A 16,507-nucleotide genomic window follows, 5' to 3' on the forward strand; every position below is an offset into this window, starting at 1 on the left:
GAGAGAAGAGATGGAGAGAGAGAGATGGGCTTGTTCCCCAGATCCATTTTGAAGTGTTACTCCTCGACTTCGACCTCACTTCTGACCCCACTCACTATGGATCTATGTGTGTGTGTGCTTAAATGTTGTAATCATTATTTAAAGAATCACTCCCTTAGGATGCCAGTAGACTTTTCCACTGGCAGTAACCATCCAAAGGGGAGGAAATGTTTGAGTGAGTAATAGTGACAGTGACCCATAGTGACACACACTCACTCACTCACTCACTCACTCACTCACTCACTCACTCACTCACTCACTCACTCACTCACTCACTCACTCACTCACTCACTCACCCACTCACTCTCACACTCACTCTCACACTCACACTCTCACACTCTCACACTCTCTGGTGTACAAGAAATATCATCCATTGCTGCTGACGTCATGGGAAGCAGAGGTCACATATGGAGAAAACTAAATAATATGCACAGATCTGAGGTCAATCTGTTTATAGATTTCCTTATTATTTGTTTATGTGTGCATCTGTGGTAAATACATTTCAGGGTCAAGGCACGCTCTTTAAAAAATTAAAAATAAATAAATAAAATAGTGACGGATAGCCCTGATTGCACCTGGCAAGATACATCAGGTGATAAACCCTTGTTTTAACACTTTGATGGATTGTCCATCACTGTCGTATGTAAAGCATTTACACTACAAATGCAATATGGTGTCATGCATTTCTGAAAACCCCTGAATGTGGTTTGAGTGATCCAAAAACAGAACATTTGGGACCCCATTTACACCTTTACTTAGAGCCAGGTGTAAACAGGTTCTTTGAAGGGACACACAGAAATGTACAAAAGTAAAAATGTCCACTTCTGGAAAAAAGTGATAAAATACAGAACTAAATATGACATGGCCCGTGCCGCCACATAATAAACCGTAATACATTCAGCATTCTACAGTTTATAAGGGAGCACGTAACTTTTAGCACTGAACTTATAATTGTGTTTTGTGCATGTCATTCTATTTTTCTTGCTGTCATTAACATGTAAAACTGGAAGCTTTAAGCCAACTAATAATTGGTATTTGTGTGTGTTACAGTGTGAAGTTTATTCAAAATAGAAACCTGTCATCTCCCTATGCATTTCGTTCTGTACTTTAAAATTGTTGTTTGTCAGATTGTATGATATTATTTCAAAGGGATCTTTGGTAAAACCCTTGGCAGACAGTGCAGGATCAACTGTACAATACAGACCTTAGCTAAGACTTTGATTGATCACAACTAACAGAGTTGACTGAATGTTTACCACAACAGTCATCATCACTTTCTGACATACTATTGACACGCAAAATGATGCTTTCCGCACAATCAAAAGTAACTCCTCATGCTATGTACTATGTGCTACCTTTAATGTAAAAAAACAAACAAAGACAGCATGTCTGTAGGCAGTCAGGGTGGGCAAATGATCATCAGCAAAGACACCTATATGATCTCCTAGCTATGGTAAATTAAATCTAATAAATTCATTTACATCCTGATTCAGGTCATAATAAAGGAAATAATAAAGAAGGAGATCATAGCATCATAGTGCGTGTTATGAGACATTATGAGAAGTTCTGTTCACTTACACTAATGTTTTCAGGAGTGTAATAGCCATCAAATGATGCCTTGCATTTTTCAAATGACTGTGATAATTGTTTGCCTCAATTCTGATTCACAGTCCCCACAGTTTTCAATCAAATTACTGTGTAATATAACAAATTATTTTACAAAAAAACTTCAGATAAATATGCTGTAAAATGTGACTCTTCATTCCAGCCCACGAAAAAATATTATCAATTCCGTTTAGGAGAATATTTTTACAAAATTGTATTGAAGCTTGTCAGAGTCAATAATAGGGATGTGCGATACTAGTCGACTAAAATGTTCTGATGCTGATCGTCAACAATGGAATTACTATTCGGTTAATATTTCCCCCCATTAAACGGATCATAATTTGTACACGTTCACGTTTGGCTTTATATTTTTACAGAGGCTGCACCTAATTTACGGTCATATTACTGTTATATATTTAACTAGAATTAATAATACAAATATTAATTTAAAAAGAGGATATCTGAAGCAGATACAAAGTTTAATTACACCTCAGGCTGTGTGCGCTTCTTCCCTCTCTCACTCGCAGGAAAATGTTTATGTTTTGTGTTGGTTTCTTTAAATCTGTGCGTGCTTGTACGTTATTTTTCTAATGTGCTGGCTTTTTCAAGTGCAGGAAAGCAGCCTTAGGTGAGTCAAGACCTAGATTTCACCGGACCATGTCAACGTCTTAATTTTGCTCATCAAAAAATGTATACTTTTGAATAAGTAGCCTAGAAAATGACTATTTATTTTCAACAAGGTGCCGACTGCTTAACGGGTTAAACTATCTTTTATTATGTGTTCACGTCATGTTTAGAATACATTAGGTTTATTGTAGGCTACATCACAGGCATATTTTTTCTATCCTAGTTTCTTTTTTCTTTCTTTTTTTTTTTACATCGTAGCGGTTATTGGTTAGCATTCTTTACTGAACAGCTGTCATATTAGATCAATGGCTAATGCATGACAGCACGTCATGAAATATGCACAACTTTTCAGTGCATTTTTTTCTTCTCTCGTAGATTTGGCTTACCCTACCTGTTAATTGTTTTAATATGTTAATAAGTTTTACTTGGTGAATTCCATTTAGAACAGGTTGGGTTGCTCTATTGGTCCTGCACTAATCCGTCAATTGTTTTCAATAAATATGCCTGTTAAATATTCACTAACACGGATTCAGTGAATGCATGTCGTGTGTTATATTTAATGTACAATGATCATAATTGCAAGGCGAGCACTTCGCAGAAAAATGACCCTTTTCAGTGGAATTTAGCTTCAGATTTGGAACAGATTAATAATTTTAAATGGGTTGCATAAACAGACATTTAAGACAATTTAAACAGACATTTAACACAACATAAAAACTTTAGACTAGTCGACTTAAAAAATTCTGTATAAACGTCACTGAAATTAGTCGTTCACAGTGTTCAGTCGTTACCATCAATAATGGTAAACAAGGGGTGCGGAGCCAAGCAAAGGGTCAATTTCTGTGCTCCTATTGGTTCTTTATTAGAGTGGCATTGTAGGAGCAGTCACACTGCACAAATGAGTCCGAGGCTAAGATTGTTCACAAATTCAATTAATCAGTAAGAATGTCAAACTACATGAGCCAAGAATGTAAATTCCTCCCTACAATGAAAGAAATCTTATGCAATAAGTGACTTTTGCTGCAGATGGCAAAATCATGGCAAAAATCAGTGTGCATCCATCTGGTTTAAGACACCTGTATTTTGCATGGCAATAGAATGATAATCTAAAATAACTCTACAAATGGTTTCTCTTAATCTGTCAGTGATATAGTTTATGCTGCTCTGGTTTAATCTGACACTGTTGTTATGTATTTGTCTCACGGACGTCTAAAGAACAGACTGCTACATCTCAGAGGAATGAGCCGTGTGGAGTCTCATCAAGCAGGCTCTAGAGCGGTCCATTTTTCCACTGTCTAAAGGAAGACACTTGGGACATGAAGAGGACTGTAATTTGGCAAATGTTTTGATGCAGTCTCTCGGCACTGAGAACAGCTTGTGGAACTAATACTCATTACTGGCTTCCCGTGGCCAGAATGGGAACTGCACACCTAGTTCACAACTACTGCAGTTCAGAATGTAGTGTGTTTAGTGTGTGTGTCATCTCTGCTAATGTTTTCTGTGGAAATGTGTGCAGTCTGTGCATGAGAGGAGCCTGCCTGCTGTGTTTGTTCTAGACAGCATCTCAGGCCAGTCGGAGGTTAAAATGGCATTTTATGTTAAACTATAAATTAAAGCTCCATAAGCGAAACTTAACACTCAAATAAGTTGCAGCGGTAAAGCATTCAAAACAGCAGCAAGCCGCATATTCGTCACAGTACAGATGAAAACGATACGTCTGAAAAAACACAGGAGCGCTCCGAGCAATTTAGTTGCTTTGGCTGTTCAACCCTCTGATGTGCCGCGCATGCACAATAACGCACACACAGAGATATCGAATTATCCGTGTGTGGGACCTTTAGGGACACTGAAGGAAAGTGTAAATCAGAGGATCGGATCTGAGCTGCAGATTGAGAAAGTTCCGTAAAGGAAGCTGAGATTTATGAAAACACGAGATGGCTAGTTGCCACTGCCTACTAAGACAAGAGTGAACAGGAAACAGGCGTGTTTCAAAGCTGATTAGCTCTTCTTGGGTAAGCATAGTAAACTGTCAGAGGAGACTGTAGAGGACAAATCAACACATTGTTTTAACAGATGTGGCATCTTTTCATGTAAAAATACATTCACAATTTGAAGACTGGATAGTGTATTGATATATTTCGGCCAATTTGGCCAAACTGATTCACTTTTGTGTTCTTTCCTTCTGTCTTCTCTCTTTCTCTCTGATCATATCCAGAGTAAACTCCTCTAAGTTTACATAGCTTTGTGTGTGTGTGTGTGTGTGTGTGTGTGAATGTCTATGTGGCCATGTTGACATAGCAGTCAGTTTACATTATGAAAGCCGTTGAGAGTTTAAACGCTGAGTGTTTTATAATACTGATGACTAATGTCTTATACAGACACACACAACACTCCACGCCTCATCTCACACTCTCATCTGCAGCCCATCTACTTGTGTTCTATGCCCCAGACATCCATCCATCTTCTCTCTTTCCTTTAATGACAATTTCCTCCTGGAGTCAGTCTTAAGCTAGACATGCTGGGAGACGTCTCTGCATGTGTTTTTGCAGGCGCACATTGTGCTTTTTTTTTTTAATGTGTGTGCGTGTTTACCCATGCAGAAGTGTGTAAAGTTTATGAGCTTAAAGGTGTTTTGGCATTAAACAGGAAGAGTGTGCATGTGGTTCACTCACTTCTTGGGCCAGTGAGCCGGCGCTGTCCAGTACTGGAGTTGGTGTGCGGTCTTCATAACACTGTAGCTTCTCATGAATCTTACACACACACAGAGAGAGAGAGAGAGAGAGAGAGAAAAGAAACAAAATAACCCTTTAAACAATTGACACTGTATACAGAATTAAGTGGAATATATAAGATTGTGGAGGGTCACGATGGTCGACTATTCATAACAACCAACTAGTCGATTAGGGAGGTAAGGAAGATTAGTTGGTTTAGTGAGATGTAGGGATGCACCGCTACCACTTTTTCACTTACGATCCGATTCCGATATTGAAAATCTCAGTATCGGCCGATATCGATCCAGATCCGATACCAGAGTTGTTTTTTTTGCATAATCAGTTTAGAATATCTTTACATTATTGTGTGGAACTAATTGGGTATACTCTTTAATATGAAAGAAACACAAACCTCTAACTACACATTATTTCAATATAGATGTATAGCTTATTAAGCAACAATTTATTATTAACTAGTATACAGGATAATGTAGCAGCAAAATTAACAGTAATTCCAGTACAACACATCAGTAGAAAATATATATATATAGTTTTTGTGCAAAATGTTGTCAACTTGTATCTGACTTAAAAGGATTCAGATCTCTTTTTTGTTCAGTGTAGTTGTAAGATTCACGTTAGTTTAATTCGCTTCTTATTCAAAACCTCCAGTGCCATTCTAAATGCATATTATAAGTGAACTGAAATATTGAGCATCTACATCTGAGATGTGGTTCATGAGTAGCACTCAAATATTGTGCACCGCGTGAAGGAGTGTGAGTAAACAGAGCAGCGCCATTCACTGATGCGCTGGAGCTCAGGTGCATTTTATATACACTCACCTCAAGGATTATTAGGAACACCATACTAATACTGTGTTTGAGCCCCTTTCGCCTTCAGAACTGCCTTAATTCTACGTGGCATTGATTCAACAAGGTGCTGAAAGCATTCTTTAGAAATGTTGGCCCATATTGATAGGATAGCATCTTGCAGTTGATGGAGATTTGTGGGATGCACATCCAGGGCACGAAGCTCCCATTCCACCACATCCCAAAGATGCTCTATTGGGTGAGATCTGGTGACTGTGGGGGCCATTTTAGTACAGTGAACTCATTGTCATGTTCAAGAAACCAATTTGAAATGATTCGAGCTTTGTGACATGGTGCATTATCCTGCTGGAAGTAGCCATCAGAGGATGGGTACATGGTGGCCATAAAGGGATGGACATGGTCAGAAACAATGCTCAGGTAGGCCGTGGCATTTAAGCGATGCCCAATTGGCACTAAGGGGCCTAAAGTGTGCCAAGAAAACATCCCCCACACCATTACACCACCACCACCAGCCTGCACAGTGGTAACAAGGCATGATGGATCCATGTTCTCATTCTGTTTACGCCAAATTCTGACTCTGCCATCTGAATGTCTCAACAGAAATCGAGACTCATCAGACCAGGCAACATTTTTCCAGTCTTCAACTGTCCAATTTTGGTGAGCTCTTGCAAATTGTAGCCTCTTTTTCCTATTTGTAGTGGAGATGAGTGGTACCCGGTAGGGTCTTCTGCTGTTGTAGCCCATCCGCCTCAAGGTTGTGCGTGTTGTGGCTTCACAAATGCTTTGCTGCATACCTCGGTTGTAGCAGTGGTTATTTCAGGCAAAGTTGCTCTTCTATCAGCTTGAATCAGTCGGCCCATTCTCCTCTGACCTCTAGCATCAACAAGGCATTTTCAGCCCACAGGACTGCCGCATACTGGATGTTTTTCCTTTTCACACCATTCTTTGTAAACCCTAGAAATGGTTGTGCGTGAAAATCCCAGTAACTGAGCAGATTGTGAAATACTCAGACCGGCCCGTCTGGCACCAACAACCATGCCACGCTCAAAATTGCTTAAATCACCTTTCTTTCCCATTCTGACATTCAGTTTGGAGTTCAGGAGATTGTCTTGACCAGGACCACACCCCTAAATGCATTGAAGCAACTGCCATGTGATTGGTTGATTAGATAATTGCATTAATGAGAAATTGAACAGGTGTTCCTAATAATCCTTTAGGTGAGTGTATTTACTTATTAAACACAGCCTTTTGTGATTCATAGAGCTATCACATATCTTCAAGTGGATTTGAATAAAATGCACGAGTCAAAAAACTACTTTGTGTTTTTATGGTTCTTTTATGTCATTTTTTGAGCTTGACCGTAACGAACATGACTAACACATAGTATCGAATTTGGATTGGGCTCCTCGGACCGATACCCGATCCGTCTAAAGGCTTAAGTATCGGAGCCGATACCGATCCAGGTATCGGATCGGTGCATACCTAGTGAGGTGTATGAAGTTAAAAATAGTCAAACTTTTAAAAAACTTGACTTAAGAACTCTGCTTTCTTTTGCGATCTGTTAAGCTTTTTTTTTTTTTTTACGAAAGAATACGTCTTATTTAAAGAAATGGCCGATTGGGGTCTGGTGAACCTGAAACCAGCCTAATTATACAGGGCTTCCTTAAGACCAATTAGTCAACTAGTCAATACTGAAAATATGGAGTTTTGTACCTTGAAAGAATGAAGTAGAAGGTAGCAAAGAATAAATGTTTCTGACATGTTTTAACAACAGTGAATTGCCTTGAATTTGAAATATCCATTCATCACTTTCATTCTCTCTGAAATTGTGTTACCAGGATAATGTCATGGTCTGGAGCCTTTAAAATATGCAGAAGCTACCAACATGTCCAGACTAGGGTTTGTCTTGTGAATTATTCTGTAATACCACACAACAGTGAATGAGAAGCCTACTGCTACCAAGGGGACTAAATATTTATCTGTGCCTTCTCAGGAGAAGACAAATAACTCTGCCACTAGGCTGGTTGTCATGGTGACATGAAGAAGCAGAGAGTGAAGGGAACACTAAGAGCCTAGCCCAGAACGCTGGAATGGAGAAAGCCAAAGATGCACTTTTTCTGGATCTGCAGCTTCAGAGACGGCTGTGATGTGGTGAACCATGGCTCTGTTAAGAAACCTACCCCAGGTCAGTGACAAACAGACGATCTCTTCTCAGCAATCCCGCTTGCAACACTCAAAACTCACTGAACTAAAAAGACAGCTGGGTCACCATCTGTACCTACAGCCGTAGAAGTGGAATCTCTTGCACACCGGCAAACACACTCACAGGCTGAGAAAAGAGACATAAATATTTCTTATACCATGGTCTACTCGAAAAACTAAATTCAGAAAGGCTGGAATGCATGTGGGAAAACTGCATTCCACGGCACTCTGATATACTTGATTCTGATTGGTCAATGTCACCATCTATCGGTCTGATATGTCTAAGTAACAACCACGCGTCTGGGTATTAATTCATATAAGAACAGTTATCAGGGTATTGCAAGTCATCTGTCCTACTTCTCAGCTACGTTTTGCAAAGAGATGGAAAGAAGTTAACCGGGACCTATCAGACAGGGCTGCAACTAACTATTAATTTGATAATCGACTAATCTAATGATTGTTAGAACGATTATTCGACTATTCGGCGATTATTGCAACGGTTAATCTTAATCTTAATTAGCTCTTAACCAGTCGGCTTGTGCCCTGACTTAAAAGGTTGTATTAAACATGCTTACTAACAGTAAAGAGGACAAAATCATCTTTTAAAAATACAGTGCATCTGGAAAGTATTCACAACTGTTAACTGTGGGACCTTATATAGACACGTGTGTGCCTTTCCAAATCATGTCCAATCAACTGAATTTACCACAGGTGGACTCCAATCAAGTTGTAGAAACATCAAGGATGATCAGTGGAAACAGGATGCACCCAAGCTCAATTTTGAGTGTCATAGCAAGGCTGTGAATACTTATGTACATGTGATTTTTGTTTTTTATTTTTTATTTTTTATAAATTTGCAAAGATTTCAAACAAACTTCTTTCACGTTGTCATTATGGCGTATTTTTTGTAGAATTTTGAGGGAAATAATGAATTTATTCCATTTTGGAATAAGGCTGTAACATGACAAAATGTGGAAAAAGTGAAGCGCTGTGAATACTTTCCGGATGCACTATAACTCTAAATGACATTCACTGAATTCAAGGAAACAAATAAATAATTAAGTTTAAAGTAAAGTAAAACAATTACTGCAAAAATATCCTATTATCATCAAATGTTTTTGTATTGTTTTCCATTTAAAATTGTCTATAAGACATTTAGACTTGCTTTAAGAGAATGTATCTTGAATAAAAGTGTATTTTTTTTTATGTGTTATACTTCTGTGAGTGCAATATAATTGTATTGAAGATCTATTATGTAAAAGCAAGTTTAAATATCTTATATGCTGCCTCTTAGATGAATGCATTTTTTTCAAGGATTTTAGATATTTTTAAATATTTGTAATTTTTAAATTATATTCAACATCATCAGATTAAAAAAAAAATTCTTCTGCAGTATTGCTTCTAAAGTAAATGTACATTGTTTTAACCCTCTGGGGTCGTCGGACGCGCCGGCGCGTCCTGCTGGATATTTTCGTCATTACAGCAGAAACAACTTAAAATACTCCGTCATTTTAGAGTTTTAGATATTTATTTTGGAAAGTCAAAACAAAAACAAATCAAAATTGTATTTTGTTGCAGTGTTTAATGGGCGTACCACCCTCTCACCTTTTTGTTCACTTCATTAGCATCATGAATTCAGAATCTAAACGAGACAAATATTTTATTTTACTGCATATATATTACTTTAATTCATCATTGAGTGGTTAAAACTGCTTTTTTTACAGACCTCATCTGTATTCTACTCATAAAATGAGGCATAAAGTCATTGATAACACATTTTAATGTCATATTAGCAGTTGTGTAAAGAAACAAAGTACAAATACTTTGTATTACTTTACTTAAGTAGCTTAAATTTGTTGCAAATTTCTCTTTAATTTTTTTGCAAAATAAATACTTTTTACTCTGATACAGAGCCTTTCGATACCCAGATTAAAAATGTTTGTTTCATTATTTGCAAAAAGAGCTGAGATCAGCTAATAAACAGAGTGCAGTGAGTTTGATTTACAGCAGCCTGCGCAAGCACAGACACTCAGCGCATGTGCTCATGGAGTCTGTGTCAGACCAGCTTGGCGCACTTTTATAAAAGGACTTTAGCGAATGTCTAAACTAAAATAAGCCTAAACGCACTTCCAAATACACAGATAAGATGCAATTTACCCTAGCTGTGTACAACCTAATGGTCTAAATGTATTCACTGCTGTATATAAGCCACAGAATTTGATGGAGGATTGCACCTGTCCATGATTTCTGCTAAACCACTCTCTCATATGAATCTTTAGAAAGTCTGATTAATTTTAGTGAGTCAGTTCGTTTGGACGATTCATGTGTATGAAGCTCACCAAAACAGTTCTCTTCTCTCACGCGTTTTCCTTTCATAGCGTGTTGGTTGTTTTTCTCCTCTTGAATGTCCACAATGCAGATTTACCCCATTAATGTGAAAATGGAGAGAAAATAGAAATTCAGCATTTCATGTTCTCGTGCAAACCCTTCTACATTACATGGCAATTATTATTTCTGGATTGTGCATTTAAGTTTACAAAGTTTTTACAGAGTGTGCGGTCTCCAAAAAAACTCCAGTCCATTTTTTCCCCAATAATTCGTCCAGATTCTTTTTTATTTTTTATCATTCAAATAAATGTCATATTTTCGCATTACTTTATCTACAGGAGTTCTGCCTGTCCTAAACCAGCCTCAAAGATAAAGTTAACAGTTATTGTTATTCTTACAGTCAAAGTCAAAGTGCGCTGCGTAAATATCAAAGATATCTGTAAATAATCAATGCTGGCAAGTGACCATGGTCAAAGCGGGATAATCCATGGCTAGGTGTGCTTTAAACAATTTTAATGCACAACGTGGAGAGGAAGTACCACATGACGCAAAGCGGAGTGAATTAAAATTGTTTAACGCACACTTAGCTGTGGATTATCCATTACTAATCCACTCAGACACACACATATGCACAAGTACACTCGGTGGAGGAGGAATGGAATGTGGAATCTGGTGAAGGATGGAACGTAACTGTCCGGTCCCTGTGCATTCCAAGGAGTAACATCTGTTTAGGCCGTCTGAGCAATGGCGGAGCAATTTAACTCAGTACAGTTTAGATTCCATCAGATGCTGAGTGAGATTCAATGCCTTTATTTACAGCTTGGCAATTTTCCAGATACCTGCCTGTCCACACAGGAGCGCCAGAGAGCAGACATTTAAAATCCATTACAGAGTTCTTACACCAATCATAGCACACATTCCACTGAAGAGAGAGAGAGAGAAAGAAAGAGAGTAATGAGAGAGAAAGAAACGGAGAGTAAGGGAAGCAAAGACAGAGCAGGAAATGAGAGCAATGAATCAGAGTAAATACCATCAAGCATTAGTGCACGTTATTCCACTACATCACAGAGGCCTTGCAAAGTGATAAACAATCGCTTCATTTTTCCAGTTCTAAATTTCACAGCAAGACGTAGAACAATGTGAGTCCATCATGGCTGTAATGCATTTCACCGATCTACTGATCAAAGACTTGATATAAACCTTCGTGCATGCTAATTCACGTTTGTAACAAGCATTTTAACATATGAACAAACAAAGCAATACATCAGTAAACACACTAGGTGTGAAAAATATTTTGCGGACACAGTTCAGGTCAAATGCTACAATGGACCACTGTCTAAACCCTCTCGGACCAGACGTTCAATACCCACAGGCCTCTGACAAAACACACGAGCAAAGAACATAAGCAGGCGAGAGAAACAGCATCCAGTCTGGCCTCCGGGTCCTCCAAGAGCATTCTGCAGCCAAACAAACACAGCTTTAAACACAATTACACTGAACGCTGACAGATAGGGAGGAGAGTAAACTTGGTGTGGAATTCGAGGAATATGATGGAGGATGACTGAGGAACAGAGGGAGAAAGAGGTGAAGAAAGGGGAGATGAATATTGGAGAGAAATAAGAGGCAAAGAGGGATACACTGACATTAACAGAGTATTCACTAGGGTTGGGAATCAGCAGGGACCTAGCGATACAATATTATATTGATATCTTCAGCACACAGTTACTCCCTTGTTTCTCGTTTATCTGCATTAAACTGCATTGCATAGGCTAATTACATTCTGAGCTCACTCTAGTTTAAAACTATTAGACATACACGGATGTATCGGCTAAACATTGGTATTGGCCAATGAAAGCAATTATCTGGAAATAAGAGAGATGGAGTTCAAAGACAGGTGGACTGAGCACAACTCTGAATGCAGTGGTCTTGAGTAGAACGGTTTGCTCTGGGCCATTGATAGACTAATTCAATGACATGGAAATAAAGCAAACAAATTGTACCTCAGTAAGTTACATCACTTGTCTGCCACATTTTTGTCCGTGATTTAGAATTCCTGACCACTATTAACCATTTCACAGCGGATGTCATTTACTCAACCTCATCCCATCCCAGATGTTTATGACTTTCTTTCTTCTACAGAACACAAACAAAGATTTATATAAGAATATCTCAGCTCTGTATCCCCATATATTGCAAGTGAACAGTGGCAAAAACTTCGAAGCCCCAAAAAGCACAAAGGCAGCAAAAATCTTGGTCAAAGGATCTTGGGTGAGACCAAATTGTAACTCCTTTTTCACTATACATTTTGACATCAGCAGTCTCCTTGGCCATCATGATTTCAAAGTCATGATCAAAATCATGATCGTGCCTAAAGACTGCAATGGCAGTACAAAAAGATGTACAGTGAAAAAGGAGTTTCATATTTGTGTGTTCTCACCCAAAACTGATTGGATCGCTTCAGAAGACGAATAAAACCAATGTATGGATGACTTTTATGCTGCCTTTGTGCTTTTTGGAGCGTCAAAGTTTTGGTCACCATCCACTTGCAATGTACTGACCTACAGTACACGGAGCAGAGCAGAGCAGCTGGATCGAGTAACCCCTGATGCTCGAGGTCCGCATGGCTCAGAAAGGTGCCGGAAGCTCTACTGCACCTTATCACCTCATGCTTAAACTGATCACAAACTAACAGAGAGCAGAACAGGAAATGCCTGGAGACAGACGGGCTTGACTGTGAGATGCCTGTCAGAGAGGGATGTTTACACATACCCCATCATACAGGATGGGTGTGACACATGCACACCTCTTTAACTCGTCTTCTTAAAGAGCGGCTTTCTGACAACGCCATGTTGAGTACAGCAAATACACTGGTTAATGTTCTAGGTAAAAAGTACCTGTCAGAACTCTAACTGCAATAAATTTCATTTACATTTAACATTTATTTATTTTGCAGACGCTTTTATCTAAAGCAACAGTTAATTCAAGGTAAAGGTTTAAGGTTTAACCTGCACTTGTGTTCCCTCATTAACACACCCATGACCTTGGCGTGGCTGGCACTATACTCTAACAGTTGAGCTACAGAAACATTTCAATTTATTTGTGCAATTTTCACAATTCAGACCACAATGTGGTTAGATAAGATAAGGATGTAACATAGCTAGGAACCAAGACTCAGCATTGGGATCCCACTTCCTGGTAAGTAAGTAAGTAAGTAAAAGTTTATTTATATAGCACCTTTCACAGGTATAAGGCCACAAAGTGCTTCACAACTAAAACATTTATATCATAAAATACACACAATAAAAGCATATACAGTACATGATCATATCAACCCACAAGCAGCTAATTAAAAGCCTGAACAAATAAATGGGTCTTTAGTCTGCATTTGAAGGCATCAACAGAGTCAAGAGAGCGCATAGATGGTGGGAGGTCATTCCACAACCTAGAGGCAACAGCATGAAAAGATCGGTCACCTCTAGTACGATAGCGAGTGCGTGGAACCATCAACAGGTTCTGATCCACAGACCTCAAAGCACGCACAGGAGTATAACGCTGAATCAAGTCACTAATATAGGGAGGTGCCTGACCATGCAAAGCTCTGAAAACTAAAACCAAAATTTTAAAATGTATCCTATAAGACACTGGTAGCCAGTGAAGTTCTTTTAGGATAGGGGATATATGAGACCTCCTATTTGTACGTGTTAAAATTCTGGCTGCAGAGTTTCTGGTGCCACAAATATACCCAAATAAATATATATATATATAAAAATTATACACACATATATTGATTTTGATGTAATGTAATCCAGATGCAGAGCGTTTGATAATATTGACTAGCTAGCGTTTTTGTTCAATGAAATATGATGATGATAATTCTGCAAGACACAAGTCTTGTCTTCAAATTACTTGAATTTGGTTCATATGTACAGGCTCAGAAGTGTTGGACTATCTAGCAAACACCCGGGGTGTACAGGATGCAAAAAGAAGATACAATTATTAAGATTGAAAACAGAAGTCAGGAAACTTTCTAGTCTCAGATGAGATGACAGGAATGGGTAATGATGTTTTACAGAGGTTCTCAAATGTTTTACATTTGGATTCTTACACATAGGTTAAGGCCAGCCTTAACATACACAAAGAGTCCAGAAATGGAGGGCAAAAATCTTTGCAGTGATGTGTGGCATTCCTCACTTCTAATATCCAGTTTCATGACTCATTAAGCAGAAGGAATGGCACCGATTTAGTGTGGCTCTAATGAAACACTAATTAATCAGATTTATGGAAGCTACAATATTGCAAACACAGTGAGAAATGCAAAAGCCAGAATCGTTGAGAGGTCATCACATTTAAAAAAAAAAAAAAGCTGAAGATGACAAAAGGTGACCTCTAACCAGGGCTTTTGTCACATATGGGCAGTGTTGGGTGTATCAGATTTAAAATAATTATTTACTGTAATCAATTTATAGTCAAAAAAGTAATATAACACATATCATTTCAAATTCTTGTAATCAGATTACAGTTACTGACTTTCAATTAAAGTAATTACTTTTAAGTACATTACTTGTACTAAAGTAATATGTATGACACATTTAAAATATGAATTAAAATGTACATTTGTTAGCGTTTCTCTGACAGCTGAAGGGTGTGACAATGAATGAGGAAATATAGATACAGGTGAAACTCGAAAAATTAGAATATCGTGCAAAAGTTCATTAATTTCAGTAATTCAACTTAAAAGGTGAAACTAATATATTATATAGATTCATTACAAGCAAAGTAAGATATTTCAAGCCTTTATTTGATATAATTTTGATGATTATGGCTTACAGCTTATGAAAACCCCAAATTCAGAATCTCAGAAAATTAGAATATTACATGAAATCAATAAAAAAAAAAGGATTTTAAATACAGAAATGTCGGCCCTCTGAAAAGTATAATCATGCATATGTACTCAGTACTTGGTTTGGGCCCCTTTTGCATTAATTACTGCCTCAATGCGGCGTGGCATGGATGCTATCAGCCTGTGGCACATCTGAGGTGTTATGGAAGACCAAGATGCTTCAATAGCGGCCTTCAGCTCTTCTGCATTGTTTGGTCTCATGTCTCTCATCTTTCTCTTGGCAATGCCCCATAGATTCTCTATGGGGTTCAGGTCAAGCGAGTTTGCTGGCCAATCAAGCACAGTAATACCATGGTCATTGAACCAGGTTTTGGTACTTTTGGCAGTGTGGGCAGGTGCCAAGTCCTGCTGGAAAATGAAGTCAGCATCTCCATAAAGCTTGTCTGCTGAAGGAAGCATGAAGTGCTCTAAAATGTCCCGGTAGGCGGCTGCGTTGACTCTGGACTTAATAAAGCACAGTGGACCAACACCAGCCGATGACATGGCTCCCCAAACCAACACAGACTGTGGAAACTTCACACTGGACTTCAAGCATCTTGGATTGTGTGCCTCTCCATTCTTCCTCTAGACTCTGGGACCTTGGTTTCCAAATGAGATGCAAAATTTGCTCTCATCAGAAAAGAGGACTTTGGACCACTGAGCAACAGACCAGTTCTTTTTTTCTTTAGCCCAGGTAAGACGTTTGACATTTGAAGCCCATGTCCAGGACCCGTCTGTGTGTGGTGGCTCTTGATGCAGTAACTCCAGCCTCAGTCCACTCCTTGTGAAGCTCCCCACACATTTGAATGGCCTTTTCCTGACAATCCTCTCCAGGCTCACGGTCATCCCTGCTGCTTGTGCACCTTTTTCTTCCACACTTTTCCCTTCCACTTAACTTTCTATTAATGTGATTTGATACAGCACTTTGAGAACATCCAACTTCTTTTGCAATTACCTTTTGAGGCTTTCCCTCCATGTGGAGGGTGTCAATGATGGTTTTCTGCACAACTGTCAGGTCAGCAGTCTTCCCCATGATTGTGAATTCAACTGAACCAGACTGAGAGACCATTTAAAGGCTCAGGAACCCTTTGCAGGTGTTTAGCTGATTAGAGTGTCACACTTTGAGCCTACAATACTGAACCTTTTCACAATATTCTAATTTTCTGAGATTCTGAATTTGGGGTTTTCAAAAGCTGTAAGCCATAATCATCAAAATTATATCAAATAAAGGCTTGAAATATCTTACTTTGCTTGTAATGAGTCTATATAATATATTAGTTTCACCTTTT

The 16,507-nt window shown here is 38.6% G+C and overlaps 1 protein-coding gene across 2 annotated transcripts in view; it reads right to left on the reverse strand.

Moving 5' to 3' along the window:
* The window catches only part of LOC127627031 (MAGUK p55 subfamily member 7), a 175,348-nt gene that overhangs the window by 83,798 nt on the left and 75,043 nt on the right, over window positions 1–16,507 (reverse strand). For both annotated transcript variants that reach the window (XM_052103232.1, XM_052103231.1), the window contains one exon: window positions 4,944–5,021. In XM_052103232.1, coding sequence (XP_051959192.1) covers window positions 4,944–5,021 — 78 coding nt within the window. The remainder of the gene's footprint in view (window positions 1–4,943; window positions 5,022–16,507) is intronic.

The sequence above is a fragment of the Xyrauchen texanus genome, chromosome 33, assembly GCF_025860055.1.
Source record: "Xyrauchen texanus isolate HMW12.3.18 chromosome 33, RBS_HiC_50CHRs, whole genome shotgun sequence".
NCBI classification, from domain to species: Eukaryota; Metazoa; Chordata; class Actinopteri; order Cypriniformes; family Catostomidae; genus Xyrauchen; species Xyrauchen texanus.